This window comes from Oncorhynchus keta, chromosome 15 (assembly GCF_023373465.1).
Source record: "Oncorhynchus keta strain PuntledgeMale-10-30-2019 chromosome 15, Oket_V2, whole genome shotgun sequence".
Taxonomy (NCBI): Eukaryota; Metazoa; Chordata; class Actinopteri; order Salmoniformes; family Salmonidae; genus Oncorhynchus; species Oncorhynchus keta.
The window spans coordinates 28,104,262-28,129,558 of record NC_068435.1 but is presented as its reverse complement, the minus strand read 5'-3'; the positions used below and the strand labels follow the sequence as shown (position 1 = coordinate 28,129,558).

At 42.0% G+C, this 25,297-nt stretch overlaps 1 protein-coding gene across 2 annotated transcripts in view; it reads right to left on the bottom strand.

Moving 5' to 3' along the window:
• LOC118394723 (potassium voltage-gated channel subfamily H member 2-like) overlaps window positions 1-25,297 on the bottom strand; it is a 73,405-nt gene that overhangs the window by 39,863 nt on the left and 8,245 nt on the right. The window contains exon 1 of one of the 2 annotated variants that reach the window (XM_052463806.1): window positions 10,739-11,410. The exons of the other annotated variant lie outside the window; for it this stretch is intronic. Within the exon in view, the coding sequence (XP_052319766.1) occupies window positions 10,739-10,855 (117 nt within the window). The 5' untranslated portion in view covers window positions 10,856-11,410. Of the gene's footprint in view, window positions 1-10,738; window positions 11,411-25,297 lie in introns of those variants that run through there. 2 annotated transcript variants of the gene reach the window in all.

Sequence of the window (25,297 nt, the reverse complement as noted above, 5' to 3'; positions counted from 1 at the left end):
GGCCTTCATCAGCCTCTAACCTAATCAACACTCTAGATTAGTCCACCCAGCTGTAACAATGCATGCCCTAATGTGCATCCAAAGTCTATGTCCCAAATGGCAATCCTATTACCTATATAGTACACTACTTTTGACCACAGCCTTATGGGCCCTGGGTGCACATTAGTGTCCTAAATTAGTAGGTTGACATTTGGGATGCACCCTAATACAGATGACCACTGATATTCTACTTCCAACATTCTATTTCAACAAAAACCTGACTTGGGTTCTCGTGAACTGTGCTACCCTTGTGAAAACATCTTCTCCCATTCTCCTTTACGATGTGCCATATCATTATGACCAAAGTGAGGTAGTAGTGGTCTGGTTTTATTCAGCAGTATTGTGAACAATAACCGTAATACAAAAAGTCATATTTAGCCACTCTGGAATCAGCAGATTTTTGAGTGACAGATGTGGCAGACTGAGGTGTTATTCTAGTCTGTTCTATAAAAGTTAAATAAGTTTCCGATATGGAACAATGTTGGACACCAACTGAAACATCAGAGAAATACAGAGACAATAAAAGACTGCTCATTAACTAGGGGAGAGCCGGGACGAAAGCAACATGGGGTGAAAGTAACACAGACATTTTCTCAGATAACACAGAAACTAGAATTATGTAATGAAGTCAGCAAGTTCCTAATGTGGAGGACAACCTCCCTGCAAAAGAAACAGCCCATGTCAACCATGTTTTGACGAGTTATCAACAGAAATCGACACAAACTTGATAGTACATTTGTTGAAAGTAACGACCATTACAAACCAGAAACATGGAAATATGACAGATTTTGTACACTTCTCCCCAGCTGTTACTCCCGCCTCGCCTGTACTAACAAAAGTAAAGTTATGGTAGTTCTGTTCTCTGTCTATTTAAAGGGGAAGTTCACCCGGTGGAGTCCAAGGTATTCCTAGGACAGTGAGATGTTTCACACATAATTAACCAGGAGGAAGGCAGGTTTGGGTTTCGGGTGGTGAATGATACACTCTATGATGGCTTCCGCTGTATTGATAAGGGGGTGCAAGATCTAAAAATAAATAAATCTGCTTTGTGGCATTTCGTGAAGATTGTATGTTATACTGATTGCACTATACATCTTTGTGCGTGTAGATATGGTTGTACTTGTTCGATAGCACCATTGGTATTTCAGCAATGTTCCTATCGGCAGGTTCGTTGCTAAATATACAAGTAGACACATTTTTTTCCAGTCTCTGACACTACAACTTGTGTTGAGTGCTTTTTTAAAAAGGAGGCAGACACTAACACAATCCTTTTGGCAAAACTGAAAGTACTGACCAGAAGCAATGGCTTCAAGTGATTCCTCTCATCAACAAAAATTTGACGATGAAGAATGTTCTATTAACTACATGGTGACATTTAACTATATATTTTTCAACTGGAAATGACTGAAGAGGATTCGAAACAAAGAGTTTGATTTAGCTAATGTTAGAAGCGCACAGACAATGCAAGCACCAAGAGGGCAGATTAAAATTACAGTGCCTAGCTAAGTAAGTTATTTTTCCTGCAAGCCACCTAGCTAGCTAACTTTAGTTTATCTACTGAAACCCATATTGTGTATTTCTGGCTAACATAAACTGTGTTACAGTGGGAGGAAATCAAATAATGGTTATGTTTGCTTACCTAGCTAGGTCGCTAGCTAAGTTAGCTAAACAACTACTGGTAGCCATATCTATGACCAAAAAATAGAAAAGGTTTTACAATCAGAGATCTTTTTGTATCTCAATTGTAAAACCTATTTGTAGTCATAGATATGTATGGCAAGCTACAAGGTTACAACCAGTCACCTAAAGCTAGGTTTACCACCAAACGTTAGCATGACTGGAGTTGGCTGGCTAGTTAGCCTGGCAACTGCTAACTTATGCACCTCGCTTCGCATTTGTAACTTGTTAGCAAACATGTGTAATGTCAGCAACGGTAAATCATTTTACTAGCTAGCTGTGTAACATGATTGATGAGGATTGACATTGGTTATGATCATGACCGTGGATGCATTTTCATTTCACAAAATTCTAGGCATAATGCAAGATAGGATTCCAAACAGATGTAAAGAACCATTTATATCCAGCAAGCCAGCTAACTTATCTAGGTCTACTAGCAAACATTTGAGGAGAAACAATAATACAAAAATGTACTGTTGCAAATCTCAAAAATTGAAGCTGGTTTTACTACAAATATTTGCCTAAGCGTGCCTGATAGACATGGCTGTAGATAGACACTGTCTGCCTACCTACCTAGGCTCATTTGTACGGTCTGGTCACTGTGCAAAGGTTGAGGGTTATGCCATATTTCTTTCTATTACTAGGCTAGATATTGTTGTAATATCTGTCCAGATGTATGCATGTTCAACTAGTCTACCCTAATGTTCATGTTATGCTGGCACAGTTCAATATTTTTTTTTGTCTTGGACAATACCGTATGGTGCCTTACTGGAGTTATTTCTAGATACAGAAACAGAATTACTTTGCCTGCATGTGTCATTGTAGCAGAACTGTATCCCGTGAACTGTATCCCTCTCGAGGGGTTAGACATTATGCTGGATTTCAAGCAGTTGACTCATGAGCCCCATGAAGTAATCCAACAAATGTGTATGTATTTTTGCCTCCATCTTGTCTATTTCAAGTATTTTCCCATTGATCTGGACAGTTATGTTATCATGACATGCAGCACTTTGTGGTGGACACCCACCTTTCTCGGTCAATGAGAGAAGACTTGAAATAGACAAGATGTCGTCAGTTAACATTAAACAGTGTTAACTCCCTGTATTTTAGATTTTGACAAATATTCTTTGGATATCGGAAAGTTTAGCATCTGTACAGCTATAAATATCTTCTGTGAATCCATAAAGGCAGACAAATTTCAAAGATTGATAGAAAATATCCATATTTATTTTATAGTGGTTCTACATCAGGGCTCTCCAACTTTGTTCCTGGAGAGCTACCTTCCTGTAAGTTGATAAGCTGAACCAGGTTGGTTAGAACTGGGGTTGGAGCGAAAACCTACAGGAGGGTAGCTCTACAGGAACAGGGTTGGAGACCCTTGTGCAACATGGTCTTATGCTGAGCCACATTGGCTGCATTTACACTGGCAGACCAATTCTGATCTTTATTGCACCAATTGGTCTTAATCACATCAGATATTTTTCAGAACTGATCTGATTGGTCAAAAAACCAAATAGTTTAAAAAAAAGATCAGAATTGGGCTTTATTCTGCTTCAGTTCACTGGCAATGGTGTTTGGCATGGTGGGCTGGGGAAGCTGAGACTCTCTGTGCTTATGGCGAATGGTCTTGTCCTGTCTGAACGGCCAGCTGGGTAAGGTTCTGCGGAAAGTGGTGTATGGCATCTTAACCACCAACTGTTGCAGACCATTTGCTGGTTTTGCACATTTCCTGGAAAGACATGGTTGTGGTGTTAGCATTTGACATGTTTTGTGGAAGGAACGTAGGGCAACACGCCTTTGTTGGTAAAGGTGTCAACTGAATGGGACCGGCTAGCGTATTGTTTAGGGACAATAGGTGCTGATTTTGAGAGGAAAGATCAGTCAACATAGTTAGCAGGGCAGTTTTTACACAGTATGAATTGTTGTGTATGGTAGATTGAGGAGAAATGGCATCTCTCAATTGTTGTCATACACAGCGATACATTTACTGTCTAAGCACAACCCTGCACTACCAAAATCCCCTTCCTCATCTCAAAGTACTGTCTGTAAACCTCCCCCAGCCCATTGACTGACAGATCATTCTTGTCAATAGCAGACCTTTGCAGGGGATTTTTGTAGACATGTCTTTGTATTGTGTTTTTAGAATCAGCAGAGAGAGGAATTAGGTGATTGTGTCATTACTGTTGTAGTCTTTATTTTATACCTTTCAGTGTCCCTTGCTGGTTTCTGTCCCACAATCTTGTTGTGCTTCATAACCACAAGGTTTCCCCTCCCTCATGCTCGTGTACCCAAAATGCCGCCACTTTGGGTTATTTTTCAGCAGGGCACTGTCACTGGAATGACTCCAGATAACCTGAGTTTTACAAAGAGAAGAGGGGTAGACTAAATTGATTACATGGTCTGGAAGGAAGGTACTCTGTGGCTACCTCTAACACCATAACACAACCCATACAAACACTACCTAATTCATGTTTATGCCATGCTTACTGTAAATATTAGCTGTCAGCTTGGTCGGACATCTTGGTACTATCTACAACAAAATACACAATTTAACCACCCCACTAATTGTATTGATTGCTGTGTGTTGTTCGCTCAAAGTACACAATGCCATCATCACTGTTGCCATCATGTCACGCCTTGGTCTTAGTATTTTGTGTTTTCTTTATTTACTTGGTCAGGCCAGGGTGTGACATGGGTTTATTTTGTGGTGTGTTTTTGTATTGGGGTTTTAGTAAGTATTGGGATTGTGGCTGAGTAGGGTTGTCTAGGAAAGTCTATGGTTGCCTGAGGCGGTTCTTAATCAGAGGCAGGTGATTATCGTTGTCTCTGATTGGGAACCATATTTAGGCAGCCATATTCTTTGAGTGTTTCGTGGGTGATTGTTCCTGTCTCAGTGTTTTGTATTTCACCAGCTAGGCTGTATAGGTTTTCACGTTTTGTATTTTCGTGTGTCATCTTCATTAAAGATGTATCGTAATAACCACGCTGCATTTTGGTCCGACTCTCCTTCAACGGAAGAAAGCCGTAACACATCATCCACGTTGCCATCATCTACTTTAGCGGACCGTATCTGCATTCGCTATGAATGTCGGACTTTGTGGTTCACTATGAGCAGAGGAATACACAGAAAGTCGAAAACTTCCCAATTCTACCAGTGAATTGAAAATGTGCTAGTTCTAGCTTGCGGTTTGGATAATTATTATGTTTATGACAAAAAAGTAATGCTAACATTGTAATAATGATATGCCATGGCAGAGTCAGGGTGAAATTCCACTTTCATTTCAACTCATTTACCCTATAAATGGAAAATGACATATATACATTACCAGTGAAAAGTTTGGACACACCTACGTTGTAGAATTATAGTGAAGACAACAAAACTATGAAATAACACATATGGAATCATGTAGTAACCAAATAAGTGTTAAACAAATATACATATATATACTTTATATTTGAGATTCTTCAAAGTAGCCACCCTTTGCCTTGATGACAGCTTTGCACACTCTTGGCATTCTCTCGACCAGCCTCAGGAGGAAGTCACCTGGAATGCATTTCAATTAACAGGTGTTCCTTGTAAAAAGTTAATTTGTGGAATTTCTTTACTTCTTAATGCGTTTGAGACAATCAGTTGTGCTGTAACAAGGTAGGGCTGGTATACAGAAGATAGCCCTATTTGGTAAAAGACGAAGTCCATATTATGGCAGGAACAGCTCAAATAAGCAAAGAGAAATTACAGTCCATCCTTACTTTAAGACATGAAGGTAAGTCAAAACGGAACATTTCAAGAACTTTGAAAGTTTCTTCAAGGGCCGTCGCAAAAACCATCAAGCGCTATGATGAAACTGGCTCTCATGAGGACCTCCACAGGAAAGGAAGACAGAGAGTTAGTTACCTCTGCTGCAGAAGATACGTTCATTAGAGTTAACTGCACCTCAGATTGCAGCCCAAATAAATACTTCACAGAGTTCAAGTAACAGACACATTTCAACATCAACTGTTCAGAGGAGACCTTCATGGTCGAATTGCTGAAAAGAAACCACTATTAAAGGACACCAATAAGAAGAAGAGACTTGCTTGGGCCAAGAAATACAAGCAATGGACATTAGACTGGTGGAAATCTGTCCTTTGGTTTGATGAGTCCAAATTTGAGATTTTTGGTTCCAACCGCCGTGTCTTTGTGAGAGTGTAGGTGAATAGATGATCCCTGCATGTATGGTTCCCACCATGAAGCATGGAGGGGGAGGTGTGATGGTGCTTTGCTGGTGACACTGTCAGTGATTCTATTTAGAATTCAAGGCACACTTAACCAGCATGGCTACCACAGCATTCTACAGCGATACGCCATCCCATCTGGTTTGCTCTTAGTTGGACTATAATTCGTTTTTCAACAGGACAATAAACCAACACACCTCCATGCTGTGTAAGGGCTGTTTGACCGATCAGGAGAGGGATGGAGTGCTGCATCAGATGACCTGGCCTCCACAATCACCCGACATCAACTCAATTGAGATGATTTGGGATGAGTTCGACCGCAGAGTGAAGGAAAAGCAACCAACAAGTGCTCAGCATATGTGGGGACTCCAAGACTGTTGGAAAAGCATTCCAGGTGAAGCTGGTTGAGAGAATGCAAAGAGTGTGCAAATCTGTCATCAAGGGAAAGGGTGGCTACTTTGAAGAATCAAAAATATATTTGGATTTGTTTAAAAAATGTTGGTTACTATAGTTTTGATGTCTTCCCTATTATTCTACAATGTAGAAAATAGTAAAAATAAAGAAAAACTCTTGAATGAGTAGGTGTGTACAAACGTTTGACTGGTACTGTATATAAAAAATATGGAGTCTCCAGCTCTATTGATCTCTGAGTAATTAGGAAAAAAACAAAGTGTTACTTTACTTTCGTCCCGGTTCTCCCCTACAGTATGTGAGACAATATACTTACAAAATTATATTATTCCCTGTGTCAGGGGATTGACATACCTTTGCAGTGTATCACCGACATACAGTAGATGAACAGGGTATTGTAAAAGAGAGAACACTTCCAACATCCAAACCTCTATTTCTCTTAAATACACCCTTAAAATAAAAAGGTGATATCTAGAACCTAAAAGGGCTCTTCGGCTGTCTTCATAGGAGAACTCTTTGAAGAACCATTTTTGGTTACAGGTAGAACCCTTTCCACAGAGGGTTCTACATTGAACTAAAAAGGGTTCTCCTGTGGGTACAGCCGGTTAACCCCTTTGGAAACCTTTTTTCTAAGATTGTAGGACATGTCCTTTTGTGGTAGAAACTTCTAGTCACAGTAACAAGTGCACAGCACAGGGGAGGCCCACTTATCCAGCCTGCAATAAATCTTCCTGCACAAGGGCCCCTGGGACATGGGATTCCGTTTGCCTGGCTGCCTGGGCATGAGTTGCGTTGTGCTTTACTGACTGAGTATGGTGTTCAAGGGCACTGTTTTGCCAAGATGTATGTTGGTTCCTTGACCGGAGAAACTCCCCTACTGTGCACTCTGTGCTACATATACTTGGTAATGTAGCAGTCTTTGGTTATCCACACTATAACTCATCTGTGTCTCCAAGTACGTAGATGACTATGATGAACCATTACTATAACTGGTCTCATAAGAACCATTTCTCTCTTTTTTTGGACAGTAGGTGGACATTCACCTGTGTGAGCCATTGCTGGATTTATTTTCAATTCACCAAGCTTTACAGCGAAATGTTTGTCTTTTTTCTGTTAACACTATGGATGGATTAATGACTTGCCGAGGATAAAACTAAACACTGTCTCTCGCCGACTCATGACTCAATTCCAGCATGATGTAGTGCTATGAGTTATCGGTTTACAACATCAGATTCCACCCCATGTCCACCCCAGGGTGAAGTTTCTCTTAGATACAGATCTAGGATCAGCTTCCCCTCCCCCAATCCAAACCTTAACCATTTAGTGGAAAAAGGCTAAAGTTACCCTAGAAAAGCATACAGGTGCAACTTCCCCCTAATCATCTGATGGTCACACAGTTTTGCAGGGCCCACCGCAAGGTCCAAGGCCACTACTGGTTTAATATATATTTTTTTTAATGGGGCAGAGAGAACCATATGTGACCTATCTGTTCGATTCGGTCTTATGCAGCAACATTTTAAATGGTTCTTTTTTACATTGGATAAAAGTAGAGACTCCGAGCTAGAAAATGGTATATCATACACTACAGTTGAGGAACAATGGGAAAGTAATTCTGCTTTGAAAGTTGATAAACTTGTAACCTCACTTTTAAGAAAAAGGCCTTTGATTGTTTTGGTAGACCAATTGGAGAACTCTTCTTTGTCTACACCCATTCAGCATAGGTCACACCCTCTTAAGCTTTAGCCCCACCCATCTCTTTAAGGGTTGATCCGAGCGTTCTGTCCTAACAGCAGTCAGCACTCAAGCTGGCTAACGTTGGCTAGCTTGCTAGCTACTTCCAGACACAAATGAGAGAAAAGCTCACTGACCATTTTACTCGCCATAGCAAAGCTGGTTAGGCTGTTTTTATGTAATCCAGGGCGTTGGTGACTGCAATTGTGCTGATGGTAACAATTTATTTTTTTGCCAACGTTTACTGACATCGACCATATCGATCGTAAATTTGCCAGTTATTCTGCCAGAGCGAATTTACCAGCTACGTCTATCAACAGCTGTCGCAGTGACATCATGAACATTTTATCAAAATGAATACTTGCATAGTGGAGTCTTTTGTTAAGACATGTAGCTAGCTAGCTAAACAATTAACCTTAATCACAACTCATGATGTTACTAGCCTGCATGAATCTGCAGCTAGCTAACCAACCATGTCCAATGTTAGCTAGCTAACATTAGGCTATAACTAGCAAAGCAAATGGCTCTGAGATACGAATAATATTACTACACATATCATACACATAACATTAGCTAGTGAGCCAGCCAGCTAAAGTTAGCAAGCTAGCTACTTTTTGACAAAATTAGAAAAGTGTAATATCGGAAAATGTAGCTAGCTAGACTCTCTTACCTTTATATATGGATGGACGCTTCTCCCTCTCTGTCATGGATGCCATGGTTGCCCTTCATTTGAAGATGTAATCTGGAGACAGGTGTCCTTAGCTATCATATTCTAATTCCACTGATTTCAAAACTCAGTCCTCCAGAAAGTGGAGAGCAATACTTATGCAGTTCTACTACGCAATATATAAAAATAAAAAAAGCTGCGTTAGACAGGATTACCTACACATACTGACCAGCTCAAATAGACAGAAGCTTGGCAGATCTATCCGAAACTCTCTCGGCATGTCCAAGATACTTTTTCAGTTAATATCCATTATTGCCCTTTAAAAAATAAAGACACTTTTTTTTTTTTTTTTAGTTGGGATCCTTTGCTCTGGACAAGTTCATTTCCAGGCATAATATTAAACGTATTTTGATAGTTCCCAAAATAAATATTTTCCCTTAAATGTACACATATTTGCCATGAGGCTGAGATACATTTTGTAGTTTTGAAGTTAATATTCTGTAATTCTAAACATTTAATTCATGGCTATTGATGTTTTCATATGCTATATGGGGGACCAACCCCCCCCCCCCAAAATAAATCTATTAAAATTACATTTTTTGAGGGGAGCAAGGTGTGTGCTACGCAAGTGACACTGGCATCTCTGAGAGGAACTACATTAACCATTATGTGAATCAATTTCTATTTGTCACATGCTTCGTAAACAACAGGTGTAGACCAGTGGAGGCTGGTGGTAGGAGCTATAAGAGGAAAGGCTCATTGTAATGGCTGGAATGGAACGGTGTCAATCATATGAGAACCACATGATTGACTCCATTCTATTTATACCATTCCAGCCATTACAATGAGCCCGTCCTCCTATAGCTCCTCCCACCAGCCTCCACTGGTGTAGACTAACACTGAAATGCTTACTCGTTTAGAACAAGCCCCTTAAGTTGATTGTCATTGTTTGTTGAGTGGCTTTTATACAAAAATAACAGTGAGAATGGTAGTCACAACAGTATGTAGCATAACACTAACTGAGGTTAGCGTAACAGACTGGGGTTAGAATAACAGACCATGTAGCTTACTATATTAATGTACTGATGACATTAGAATATAATATTACATAAAACAGGCATGCAAACAAGCAAATACCTGCTCAAACACATGTATGCATGGGCACACACACACACACACACACACACACACACACACACACACACACACACACACACACACACACACACACACACACACACACACACACACACACACACACACACACACACACACACACACACACACACACACACACACACACACACACACACACACTGTAGTATAGCCCTGGGTAACTGTTTGTTGGCATTTGTACAGGTAAATACAGCTTATGACCAATAATCCTATCACAAGTAGAGATACTCATGGATCAAAAACGTTTTTTTCTACCCCATGGGTCTCCCGTTCACAGCCAGCTACAACAGAGCCTGGACTCAAACCCAGAATCTCTAGTGGCACAGCTAGCACTGCGATGCAGTGTCTTAGACCACTGTGCCACTCGGGAGGCCCCAACACAAAATGTTTTTAATTCCAGTAAGACACACCAAGGAACGCCACAACCTGTCTGTATTGAATCTAACCTCCACAGACTGAAGCACACTGAATAGGCTTTATACTGATGTACACTGTCTGGAACCATATGCATCTTCTTTGAATATGCCTTAGGTATGACAAACTGTTCAAGCACCCTGTACAGTAGAATAAGAGAGTATACACTATTAAGGTAATACAAAGATAAAATAGGCTGATGCACACAGCAAAATAATAGTTGTGATACCTACCCCTTCAACAGCAATTAATGTGCCTCTGTTTAACTGAACACTAATCCCTGACAGACCAAATGTTAAAATAGAAAAGCCACTGAAAGTTATGATGTATTTGAATGCCCTTGTTCTCTCCCAATAGTGCACGTGGTCCCATGTAGTCTCACAGCCAGGTCAGAGTCCGGCTACTCACCTCCTGAGCAACGATGCTGGAGATGCGGACAGCCCTCTTCACTCGTGTGTTCCGGCGCTCGTTGCTGGCCACTGGCCCCCCATCCTGGGATATACTGCCCCTTCCACTGAGGGACATGGTGGATCTGCCCTCCTCTGCCCGCTCTTTCCTCCACACAGCTGCTTGTTATCCTCCCAGACTCATCTCCCCAATCTCACAACCCCGTGCCCTCCCCTGACCCACACTCACAGGCTATGTGCTTCTCCGTGCTGTGAATCCACACAGGGCTGTTTAGGGTTCCGTCAATCTGAGTCCAAAGAGAGATAAACAAAGTGAATGGTCCATCTGTGTTATTTGTCCTGTCATCAACTTCACTTTAGGTCTTGAACCAAAGTCCCTTTTTTTTCTCCTGCTAATGTTCCTTGTCTTAATAATCTGACACGTCCCCAGGAGAAGAGGTGCTCCGGTGCGGTTGCACCTAATGAGAATTGTTGTCACTTCATCATCTTCATGGTCTTCTCCCATTCTCTTTTCACTCTACCGCCTCCTATTCTCCCTTGTGCAGTATGAGTATCAATTATGTCATGTCCAGAGACCGAGAGCCCTCCCTCTTTCTTTCTCTGCCTCGCTCTCCCTTGCTCTCCCTTTCTCTCTCACTCTCGGAGTAGAGTCTTCGCTCTACTTTTTAGTTGCTTCGCTGTATCAGTGAGGTGCCACTCTCCCTTCCCTCCATCTCTCTCCCCAACCTCTTGTCTTTTTCTCTCCCTCTCCCTCTCTCTCTTTCCCCTCCTATTTTTCTCGCCTCTGTAAAAGCGCTGTACCACTCAGGATCAGCTGTAATTGCAGCTGGCTCTGTCTCCTCCTCCTCCTCCCCTCTCCTAATTTCCACCTCTTCAGTCCATCACCAGGCCAGCTGCAGGACTTGATTGATTTCCCCTTTCCCCAAATAAACACCAACAGACTTCCATAAACCTTCTCCCCCCGTCTCTCCTTCTTCCCCTCCCTCTCCCCCTTAGTCACACCAGCTACATATTGCATTACATTTGTTAATGCGCTTAAAATAAATTCATGTAAACAGTTTTAGGGTTTTAAAATATAAGATATTTCGCATCGTCTTGTGGACGAACCACAGCGGTGATACTTCTGCCTCTGATACCTAGTAGCTAGCTTTTCACTGCACTGGCCCATTAACCCTCCAGCTGCTAACATGTGGTTAACAGTCTCTAAGCTGATTTGCATAGAATGTTGTATGTTAAATAATATAATATATTTTTGCCTCAGAGACACCAGAGACTGTAGACTGGAGATTTGTTCACCTTCTCAACAGTATCTAAACTAATATTATTTGCAACATCTTGGCTAACTTAGGCATGACTTTGGGCACACATAGTTACTCTACCAATCTAATCTTTTATTGATGCTGACAAAACCGAACCATTCCTTTACATACCACTAAAGGCTTCCCAGCCGAAACAGTTTGGTAGAGTTCGTGCATATGTTATGATGACATTTTGTGATTTTGTTTTGGACTTTGGGGTGTTTTTTTGGGCTGTTCGGGCAAGCTAAAAAAAAATCTGGAGGCAGGCCGAAGTCTACACCCCGTCGGTGATTGGTCAACAGTAGAGATTCTTCAATCAAGTCTTTGTTGTCATTCAATGAGAGATTACTTGTTTTCATGCAAATTTTTTCCTTGAAAAATACTGCACCAAACATCTTGTATGTAATATTGTGCGGTGAAGATCTCTTTGGCAAAAATGTCAAAATGAATGACAGATTTCTTTAGTTAGAGAGAGTATTTTGAGGAAGTGTATACTGGCTACTGTGTCTCAAAATGGACAAACAGTAATATTGTCACTTTTTCTGGCGAAGGTCCGTTCGGCTAGCCGAGTTTGGTGAGGCGCCAGCCAAACTGAAGAATGCTGACGCCTTAAGTCTTCCTCCTTGGGCTGAGAGACTGGGATAGGGAGAGATTAAATATGTCCGTAAACACTCCAGACAGCTGGTATTCCATGAATAGGAATATATATATACAGTGCCTTGCGAAAGTATTCGGCCCCCTTGAACTTTGCGACCTTTTACCACATTTCAGGCTTCAAACATAAAGATATAAAACTGTATTTTTTTGTGAAGAATCAACAACAAGTGGGACACAATCATGAAGTGGAACGACATTTATTGGATATTTCAAACTTTTTTAACAAATCAAAAACTGAAAAATTGGGCATGCAAAATTATTCAGCCCCTTTACTTTCAGTGCAGCCTACTCTCTCCAGAAGTTCAGTGAGGATCTCTGAATGATCCAATGTTGGCCTAAATGACTAATGATGATAAATACAATCCACCTGTGTGTAATCAAGTCTCCGTATAAATGCACCTGCACTGTGATAGTCTCAGAGGTCCGTTAAAAGCGCAGAGAGCATCATGAAGAACAAGGAACACACCAGGCAGGTCCGAGATACTGTTGTGAAGAAGTTTAAAGACGGATTTGGATACAAAAAAAATTCCCAAGCTTTAAACATCCCAAGGAGCACTGTGCAAGCGATAATATTGAAATGGAAGGAGTATCAGACCACTGCAAATCTACCAAGACCTGGCCGTCCCTCTAAACTTTCAGCTCATACAAGGAGAAGACTGATCAGAGATGCAGCCAAGAGGCCCATGATCACTCTGGATGAACTGCAGAGACCTACAGCTGAGGTGGGAGACTCTGTCCATAGGACAACAATCAGTCGTATATTGCACAAATCTGGCCTTTATGGAAGAGTGGCAAGAAGAAAGACTTTTTAAAAAGATTTCCATAAAAAGTGTCGTTTAAAGTTTGCCACAAGCCACCTGGGAGACACACCAAACATGTGGAAGAAGGTGCTCTGGTCAGATGAAACCAAAATTGAACTTTTTGGCAACAATGCAAAACGTTATGTTTGGAGTAAAAGCAACACAGCTCATCACCCTTACACACCATCCCCACTGTCAAACATGGTGGTGGCAGCATCATGGTTTGGGCCTGCTTTTCTTCAGCAGGGACAGGGAAGATGGTTAAAATTGATGGGAAGATGGATGGAGCCAAATACAGGACCATTCTGGAAGAAAACCTGATGGAGTCTGCAAAAGACCTGAGACTGGGACGGAGATTTGTCTTCCAACAAGACAATGATCCAAAACATAAAGCAAAATCTACAATGGAATGGTTCAAAAATAAACATATCCAAGTGTTAGAATGGCCAAGTCAAAGTCCAGACCTGAATCCAATTGAGAATCTGTGGAAAGAACTGAAAATTGCTGTTCACAAATGCTCTCCATCCAACCTCACTGAACTCGAGCTGTTTTGCAAGGAGGAATGGGAAAAAAATTCAGTCTCTCGATGTGCAAAACTGATAGAGACATACCCCAAGCGACTTACAGCTGTAATCACAGCAAAAGGTGGCGCTACAAAGTATTAACTTAAGGGGGCTGAATAATTTTGCACGCCCAATTTTTCAGTTTTTGATTTGTTCAAAAAGTTTGAAATATCCAATAAATGTCGTTCCACTTCATGATTGTGTCCCACTTGTTGTTGATTCTTCACAAAAAAAATACAGTTTTATATCTTTATGTTTGAAGCCTGAAATGTGGCAAAAGGTCGCAAAGTTCAAGGGGGCCGAATACTTTCGCAAGGCACTGTATATAATCAACAAATAGATAATCAATCAACATCACTTTGCAGCATCTTTTCTCTCCAATTCGCATAGGTTTTCTGACTCACTTGTGTTAAAAACAGCAGCTTGCCAAAGTATTGAGATGGCAATCAGTCTATGGGACATTTATTTAAGATTAATCTCAGCTGGAAAGTATAGTGCTGGGATTAAACAATCAATCCAGTTGATAAAGTGAAAGAAGATCCAGTGGGTGTGTAAGGCGAGCCCATGCTTCATTACATTCCCATACCATGTGTGACCTTCCATAAACCAGGAGCTCACCTTGCATCAGACTCACCACCCGTCAATCCAGCCTCTACTGTCTTCCAGATAGTGTGACTGGGAGCTTTGTTATTTATGACCTTGCCCAGGGGAGTGAAACCCTCTTTATTTTTCAAGTATTGTGGTGGCAGCATCATGTTACCGGCAGGGACTGGGGAGTTTGTCATGATGAAAATCAATATGAAATTACCAAACCCCATTAAAAGTTAGAGGAAACCCTGCTTCAGTCTTCTGAATACCCAACCCTGGGATAGAGTTTTATTTTCAAGCTGTGCAATTACACAAATGTTAATGCCAAACACACACCAGAATGGTTTTCCAATAGGTGTTGAGTGTTCCTGAATGGTCCAGTCTCAATCCTAAATGAAAATCAAGAGACAAGGTTTGAATTTGGCTTTCCATCAGTAACTCCCAACCAAATTTGCTGAGCTTGAGCAATTTTGACAAAAACAATGGGTATATGTTGCCCTAAGAGTAGGCCAAGTTGGTAGAATCTCATTCAAAATTATACCCAGCTGTAATGGCTGCCTATGGTGCTTCCACCAAGTTTTTACTCTGGGGTGTGAATGCATACACAAATCAATTAATTCATTTGGAAAATGTTCTATAACTATTCTTTCGCTCTGATAATGTGGATTAGGTTGTGTACATCAGTAAGGTTTTTTTAAAAATTTAATAAATGTTGAAATAAAATTTGAAGGCAGCAAAATCTGAAGACTGCGAGGGGTGGGTAGACTTTCACTAGACACTGCCACAAGAGGCAGCTGAGCTGGATGGCTCATAATAATGGCTGGAATGGAGTAAATGGAATGGTATGAAACACATGGAAAGGTTTGGGCTGAGCCTCCCATTCAAAGGCAAAGCTTTTGAGAGAATGGTTTAAACTACTATGCTAGTATTTCAACAGTGGTGTAAGCTCTAAATTTACTCAGTCTTAAAAAAATTACCCAACTTTTACTCATAAGTATTGGACATTTGAACTAGTGGTCAACTATTGTGCTGAGTTACCAAAAATGAGTAGTACTGTCAGGAAATTGAAATGAAACAAAATATACAACAAAATGCTCATGATTAAACCAACTATTGTCTATGTATCACAATAAAGGCCCACAAGAGACACACACATCACATAGCTGAACTTTTTGCCAGATCAGAACTTTACTTTCACAGAGACAAAGAATACTGTGAGATAAGATAAGCTGTATCCTCCTACATGCTAAATGTGTTACAGTAAAATATCAGATGTTCAGCAGTGAGTCTGCAGTACACAATACTCTGAATTCTGCTTCTGCTTGCTAAAACTAACTATTACCTGAGTGACTCACTCGCGTAGATACATAATCTAACATGATCAAATTGACCTGGGTTTAGAAATAAAATGTGTGTGGGGAGATATTTTCCATAAAAAAGAAAGCCGTTAGCTATGTGGGCTGTCTGGGTGGGTGTTTTCCCTCTAGCAGGGTTTGTTTGTAAAGCCTATGGGTCGTCGCATGGATGATATAACTGTCTACACATTCTTATTTTGTGTATGTGGGTGGTGAGTATAGGGCTTATACTGATGTGTCATTTGATGCTTGATAGGGCTTGTAAAAACAAAGGAGTTTCCCATAAGTATGTGAGAGTCTGCATGTTTGACACAGTCCATAAAAAGAACCCAAGTTATTGCAATGGAAAGAATGACACATTTCCCTCCTATTCTTTTTTCAACAGCAATAGGCATCCAGCTGCTATGCAATGGCTCAGTGCACAGAAATAACAGTTCACTTGCATCTCAGCAGGGTATATTCCTGGCAATTCTCCTCTAGGATATGCTTTATCAGGGACACCCTGGAGTTAGAACCATCTACAATCTCATCTCAGGTTCTAGGGGTTTTCTGCATCAGCTATATCTGCAGTTAACAATGTCACTGAAACACACACTCAGTCCCTCCAACTCAGTGGGCATACTGTGTGTGAAGGTGACCCATTGTTCTATAACTTCACAGGCACAAGGAGTTTTCCCAGAAGGGCCATTATCTATCTCTTATCTTGTGCTCGGGCTTGTAGCTAAGGGAACAACAGTCCACATGACAGAGTGAGTGGTGGTGGTGGTGGCCAAATAGTTACTTTTATGATGACTTCTGAATCTATGTTGCCGTTGTGATTCTCTGCAAGGATTTCCTCAATCAGATAGACTTCACATACATTCCTGTGTGTATATATAAATACATACAATATATATAAGCCATGCATGTATGACATTATAGTAAATACATGTTACAGCTTCTCTATTGTTCAGAGAAAGCCAAGGCTCTAGGGACAGACCAAGCTAAGGCTAGGCAGCATCACAGAGGGTGTCATAACAGTGGCAGCTGTTTCCAATAGGCATGTGAGGTATTCTATTCAGTGGTTTTCTGGCTGTTTAAAGGTAATCTCAATAAAAGTGTTTTATTTTTATTTGGCTTATGCGGAAGTGGCATAATGACATGCTACTTTATATTAAAGGTCTTTATGTATATTATGTATATTACCTTTTTGGCCTTAGCCCAGGACAGTGAAGCATTGAGCTTCCATTTGTAGCTTTTAATTAAACCCCAGAATAGCAGAGGCAATCACTTCAGATGAATTTTCCATAACATCAACATCATTATTGTCTGTGACTCAATCTTCCTGTCAACACTGCACACATGTTAGGGACATAACATACGATGGTGTAGGATACTGTACTGTACATCACATTCAAAATGGGATTTTCTCAGAATACACCTACAGTACTGAGGTGGCATTAAAAGAGAATGTATGTAATGTAAATAAACTGAGGTGTTGTTGTTTGGTACAGTACTACCTATGCTATGTATTATTTGTTGATAGTATAAAGTCATTCAATGACCCGTCCCAGGAAATCGATGATGTTATCAAAATGCTCCAAAGGAGAATTAACTACATGTCATATGTACTTTATGTGTACCCTCCATCCACTACCTGCATTCATATACATCTGACCATTTGCCCTAAGTAAAATATTACATCCTTGGGGGGCACTGGAAGAGAAGGCAAGGTTGTCTGTTACTGTACATGACATAGTACCCCAAAACACCTCCCACACACAAACAAGCCAATCAGCAAAAGTCACAAGGCTTTTTTGATATTATTTTGATTATTGCATTGAGTTTTCATCAAGCAAAGCTAATATTTGCATCGTTATGGTGTCTCTCTTCTATCCCCATCCGCAGTAACACACCAGAGAATCGCTGTGCACTGTAAATGTTGTAAATAAATACTATGCATGTATACACCAGATGTCCCTAGACCTATTTAAGCTTTGTAGTAGTAAACAAGCCTTCTGCACACAGATTGATTTGTCTGCTCCGGCCCTTCCTGCAGTACAGTATTACTTATCTGTATGACTCTGGACTGTCTCACTGACTTGTAACTCCAGCCACGCTGTTCTGTTCTGCCTCACTGGGATAATAAGTCCCACTGAATATATATGGGAGAGGAGGGCTTGGTTAGCAAATTATGCTAACAATTCATTGAGTACCGCCTGCATAGGTAAGCTAGATCTATCTCACTGTCGATGTAATGGAAGCACTGTTATAGTAAGTGAAACTATGAGGCAATAGGGAGGGATTCCCTGTGTTTTTGAGTCTATGCAACAGTGTCACCGGCATAGTTTTACTGGCCGTGTTTAACTGCCTATAATAGATGTACTATATTTTGAGACTAAGTGTATTCTACTCCAGCCAACACTGTGCTTGTGTCTTTTATATAGTACAGTAAAACATATGATTAATGAGCGTGAGGTAAATGTGAACTACTGTCCTGCTAAAGCCCTGCTCAACATCTCTGAAAACCTGGAGGTTTCCATTTTAGTTTGCTAAGTCCTTTTATAAGTTTCTTCAACCATAGAGGAGTTGTGTACTTAAGACTTACTGAAGTTGGCAGAACAATCAGTGAACACCAGACAGATAGGTGACTCACAGTAACTCTGAATGGAGTGCTGTGCACGCCTGCAAGTCACATTATGTTGGTTTGCAAAGTGTAATTCCTATTGGAATCCAGCCAGAGTTAGGATATTCAGCAGTTGTAATTTTTAATCACCCACAGCCTGCATTCAGAATGACTATCAGGGTTAGGAAAGTTGATAAGAAGACGACCTAAACCATTCAAACTGGAACAACCATTTTTTGTAGCAGGTGCAATAAAGCTAACTTACTGATTGGATTAGTTTAGAAAAATGTATGTTATGTATCTTTGTGTAGTATAAGATTATTCACTCAATCAATGTACATGCAAAACACAAGATATTAAAAACAATCTTAAAAAATCAACCTGCAGTAAAGCATGCTGGGAAATATGATAATGATGGCCGTGGTTTTGATGGGACTGTTTTACTCTCCACAGTGTAAAACAATAACTCTGATTATTAACACCAACACTGGGGGTTCTTATACACTCTTACAGAGTGAATTTAACTGGTAATCTAGTGGTTAGAGAATTGGGCCAGTAACTGAAGGGTTGCTGGATCAAATCCCCGAGCTGACAGGGTAAAACTCTGTTGTTCTGCCCCTGAGCAAGGCAGTTAACCCACTGTTCCCCGGGCGCCGAAGACGTGGATGTCGAATAAGGCAGCCACCCGCACCTCTCTGATTCAGGGGTTGGGTTAAATGTGGAAGACACATTTTAGTTGAAGGCATTCAGTTGTACAACTGACTAGGTATCCCCCTTTCCCTTTCCTGAAACAAAACTAGAAATGTTACACTGAAAAATCAACGCGGGCCTATTTGCGGTGTGGCCTGTAAAGTACTCACTTAGTGAAAGCCACAGGCCTTTAAAATGAAAGAATTGAATAACCATGTCACAAACAAATACAGTCATGGGTGTTTAACTACGATTAACTCAAAGAAAAGGCACCCTGGGAAATATGCAAATTAGGCTTTACACCATACAGTGTTAAAAGAACACCCCAAAATGATTTACTGTAACACTACAGGTTGTAACGTCGTTCTTCGTTTGTAGAAAGAGAGTCGGACCGAAATGCAGCGTGGTGGTTACTCATGTCTTTAATGAAAAAAGCGACACATGAAATAACTATACAAATACAAAAACAACAAACGGAACGTGAAACCTATTACAGCCTATCTGTCGAACACTACACAGAGACAGGAACAATCACCCACGAAATACACAGAGAAACCCCGGCCACCTAAATATGGTTCCCAACCAGAGACAACGAGAATCACCTGACTCTGATTGAGAACCGCCTCAGGCAGCCAAGCCTATACAACACCCCTACTCAGCCGCAATCCCAAATACTACAAACCCCAATACGAAAATACAATAAACCCATGTCACACCCTGGCCTGAACAAATAATTAAAGAAAACACAAAATACTAAGACCAAGGCGTGACAGAACCCCCCCTAAGGTGCAGACTCCCGGCCGCACCTCAAAACCATAGGGAGGGTCTGGGTGGGCGTCTGTCCATGGTGGTGGTTCCGGCTCGGGACGTGGACCCCACTCCATAAATGTCCTAGTTCCTCCCCTTCGCGTCCTGGGATAATCCACCCTCGCCGCCGACCATGGCCTAATAGTCCTCACCCAGAACCCCACTGAACTGAGGAGCAGCTCGTGACTGAGGGGCAGTTCGGGACTGAGGGGCAGCTCGGGACTGAGGGGCAGCTCGGGACTGAGGGGCAGCCCAGTACTGAGAGAAAGCCCAGTACTGAGAGAAAGCCCAGTACTGAGAGAAAGCCCAGTACTGAGAGGAAGCCCAGTACTGAGAGGAAGCCCAGTACTGAGATGAAGCTCAGGTAGGTAGCCGGCTCCGGTAGATCCTGGCTGGCTGGCGGATCTGGAAGATTCTGGTTGACGAGCAGATCTGGAAGATTCTGGTTGACTGCCAGATCTGGAAGAGACTGGTTGACTGGTAGATCTGGAAGAATCTGGTTGTCTGGCAGGTCTAGAAGATCATGGCTGACTGGCGGATCTAGCTGCTCTATGCAGACTGACAGCTCCTTGCAGACTGACAGCTCTGGCTGCTTCTTACAGACTGACAGCTCTGGCTGCTTCATGCAGACTGACAGCTCTGGCTGCTTCATACAGACTGACAGCTCTGACTGCTCCATGCAGGCTGGCAGCACCTTGCAGACTGGCAGCTCCTTGCAGACTAGCAGCTCCTTGCAGACTGACAGCTCTGGCTGCTTCATACAGACTGACAGCTCTGACTGCTCCATGCAGGCTGACAGCTCTGAGTGCTCCATGCAGGCTGGCAGCACCTTGCAGACTGGCAGCTCCTTGCAGACTAGCAGCTTCTTGCAGACTGACAGCTCTGACTGCTCCATGCAGGCTGACAGCTCTGACTGCTCCATGCAGGCTGGCAGCACCTTGCAGACTGGCAGCTCCTTGCAGACTAGCAGCTCCTTGCAGACTGGCAGCTCTGGCTGCTTCATGCAGACTGACAGCTCAGGCTGCTCCGAACAGGCAGGAGGCTCCGGCAGCGCTGTAGAGGAGGAAGGCTCTGATAGCGCTGAACAGGCGGGAGACTCCGACAGCGCAGGAGGGAATGAAGGCTCTGATAGCGCTGAACAGACAGGAGACTCCAGTAGCGCAGGAGGGAAGGAAGGCTCTGGCTGTGCTGAACAGGCGAGGTGCACTGACGGCCTGGTGCGTGGTGCTGGAACTGGTGCTACAGTATCGAGGACACGCACTGGAAGCCTGGTGCGGGGAGCTGCTACCGGAGGACTGGTGTGTGAAGGTGGCACAGGATGGACTGGACCGTGAAGGTGTACTGGAGAGCCTGAGAGCAGGACTGGCACAGGACGTGCAAGGCTAGGTAGGTACACATGAGGCCTGGTGCGTGAGGCTGGCACAATTTTCACTCATCCGACTAACACGCACCTCAGGGCGAGTATGGAGCGCTGACCCAGGTGCCATTAAATCCCGACACACTCCGTCGGGCGAATATCGTACCTATAGCACCATACTAGCAACTCCCTCATTATTCTCTCCTCCACTTTCCCCATTAACACCGGCTCTGGTTCTGGTCTCCTCCTTGGCTCCTCACGATAAACAAGGAGAGTTGGCTCTGGATAGACCGGACCGTGCAGGCGCACTGGAGCTCTTGAGCACCGAGCCTGCCCAACCTTACCTGGCTCGATGCCCACTCTAGCCCGGCCAATACGAAGGGCTGTTATGTGCCGCACCGGGCTATGCACCCGCAATGGAGACACCGTGCGCTCCATAGCATAACACGGTGCCTGCCCGGTCTCTCTAGCCCCACGGTAAGCACAGGGAGTTTGCGCAGGTCTCCTACCTGGCATAGCCATACTCCCTTTAAGCCCCCCAATAATTATTTTGGGCTGCTTTTCGGGCTTCCTTGCCAACCGTTTTCCCTCGTATCGTCGGCTCCTATCTCCGGCTGCCTCTGCTCTCCTTAGTGCCTCCACCTGTTCCCATGGGAGGCGATCTCTTCCGGCCAGTATCTCCTCCCAAGTGTAACAACCTTTACCATCCAACACGTCTTCCCATGTCCATTCTCCGAATAATTCATCCTCCTTTTGCTGCTCCAGCTGTCGCTGCCTGTTTCCACGCCACTCGGTCCGTGTGTGTTGGGTGATTCTGTAACGTCGTTCTTCATTTGTAGAAAGAGAGTCGGACCGAAATGCAGCGTGGTGGTTACTCATGTCTTTAATGAAAAAAGCGACACATGAAATAACTATACAAATACAAAAACAACAAACGGAACGTGAAACCTATTACAGCCTATCTGTCGAACACTACACAGAGACAGGAACAATCACCCACGAAATACACAGAGAAACCCCGGCTACCTAAATACGGTTCCCAATCAGAGACAACGAGAATCACCTGACTCTGATTGAGAACCGCCTCAGGCAGCCAAGCCTATACAACACCCCTACTCAGCCGCAATCCCAAATACTACAAACCCCAATACGAAAATACAATAAACCCATGTCACACCCTGGCCTGAACAAATAATTAAAGAAAACACAAAATACTAAGACCAAGGCGTGACACAGGTGTTAATTTCTTCCGCTGAGAAACTGTAACAGCATCGGCACCAAGAAAAGTGAGTCCAGTTTATCTAAATCAAGTGTTGTGTTTTACACTTTAGGTGTTGGGTAATACTCTACAGTAGAGCTATACAAACACCACAATCAAGTTAATTTGAACACGTTAAGAGTTGAATGGAGAACACAGCAAAATAGTTCTATCTTTAACACTTTCAAAAGTGTTATTTTAACACAAGTTCAGTGTGACTCATATGTTCACTGAAAATAGTGTGCATTTTAAACTTTCAGAGTTAAATGCGGAACACTGCAACAGTGTTAAATCTTTAATACTTTCAAAAGTGTTCATGTACACCCTTAATTTTGCTGTGTAAAGACCAACAGAAGAATCTAATACAATATATTTCTGTCCTTTCTACATACACTTTATCCCCAGCCCCACGGAAAACTGCAGAGTAAAAAATACAACGAACAACATCAGTCATTATGAGTATTGCAGGTTCCATGTTTGTGTTTTCTTCATTGCTGTAAAGTGGGACAACTTGAGTCAGGTGAGGGGGAGATGTAAGTAAGAAGCAGGAGAGGCTGTCCATTGGGATCCTCTGTTTAACATCTCTTATCTCCAAAGTTACTACAGAATGACAAAACAACCTTGTGCAGTGTTTATCCTTCATAAGACTTATTAAAGTACCCACGTGAGTACAGAATGAAGTGCCTGTTCCAGCACTCCAGTGAGTCAAACACAGTGCCATGTGTCGGCCTTTTGAAAAGGGGTAATAACTTCCTACGTGGGTTGTCATGAGAAACCCAGGCTTCTATACAGGAGCCATCTCCATGTCCCTTCATCTGTTTGATAGAAAAATGAATGAGCTTCCATCAGCAGAGTAGAGGAAGGCAGAAAAGCCTATAAGGCTTCGAGAGGGTATGCGACCACATACAGTAATGTCCTATTGCACTGGGGGGGGTCTTTTGAGTATACGTCAGCCGCTCTGCTATACAGTAGAGAGAGGGGGTTAGGGGGCAGGTGTCAGAGCAGCCAGAGGCAAAACATGACATTCACTTATAAAATCTGCCTGTACAGTACACCTCTCCTGACCTACTAACAGGACCTGTCGTCAAGCCTTGTTCGTCCCAATGCTCATGCATTATCTTTATTGTCCTCACAAACAACAAGTTTCAAAGTTTATTTGTCACGTGCACAGGTGTAAAACAGTACAGTAATAAACAACGGTTTACGCATAATACACAAACTGTGCAGTGCACTACACCCTCATCTTCCTCTACTCTGTATGATCATTAGTTGTTGGAGACTTGTATTGCTATGTGTTGCAGACTGTAGGCTGAAAGCAGTGAGTGGAGCGTTCCTAGCAATCTGGTCTCAGAGCATTTTGTATTATTCTGTATATAAATCTGAGACACCCCATTTGGTATGATATGTTATGTTTCGTATGGTATGTATTAATTTGTGGATGTCCATCATCCATTTCATATGATATGTTACAAATGACATTTCGCATGATATGTTACGAATTATAATTTGTATGATATGTTATGAATTGCAATTCATACAATATGTCACGAATTGCAATTCGTACAAAATGTTTTACGAATTTGCTAAATGTATGAAACTAGGGGGCACTATTTTCATTTTTGTAAAAATAACGTTCCAAAGTAAACTGGCTATTTTGTCAGGACAAGATGCTAGAATATGCATATAATTGACAGCTTAGGATAGAAAACACTCTAAAGTTTCCAAAACTGTAAAAATATTGTCTGTGAGTATAACAGAACTGATATTGCAGGCGAAAGCCTGAGAAAAATCCAATCAGGAAGGAACTCTCAGATTCCTTTTTCTATGGCTCCCCTAATGTGTCTAGTCTCCCAATACATAGTTTCAGGCTTTTATTTTGAAAAATGAGCCTGAACGACAACATTGCGTCAGTGGTCAGCTGGAGGCTCTGAGTGTTTTGTGCGTAAAAGACAAATGCGGCCATTGTTTCTCTCTTTCCTACTAAGAAGCCACCTGTCCCGGGTGTTATATTATCGAATAGATATTTGAAAAACACCTGGAGGATTGATTCTAAAAAAACGTATGCCATGTTTCTGTCGATATTATGGATCTAATTTGGAATATTTTTCAGCATTGTCGTGACCGCAGTTTCCGGTGGATTTCTCAACCAAACGTGAAGTACAAACGGAGGTGTTTCGGCAATAAAAAATAATCTTTATGGGACAAAATGAACATTTGCTGTTTAACTGGGAGTCTCGTGAGTGAAAACATCCGAAGCACATCAAAGGTAAACGATTTAATTTGATTGCTTTTCTGATTTTCATGACCAGATTGCCTGCTGCTAGCTAGGCATAATGCTATGCTAGGCTATCGATAAACTTACACAAATGCTTGTCTTGCTTTGGCTGTAAAGCATAATTTCAAAATCTGAGATGACAGGTTGATTAACAAAAGGCTAAGCTGTGTTTCAGTATATTTCATATTAATATTTTCTAGTAATATTTTTTGTCCGTTGCGTTATGCTAATTAGTGTCAGTTGATGACAATTCTCCCGGATCTGGGAAAGGGAGTTCCAAGAGGTTTTAAGTTACGAATTCCAATTT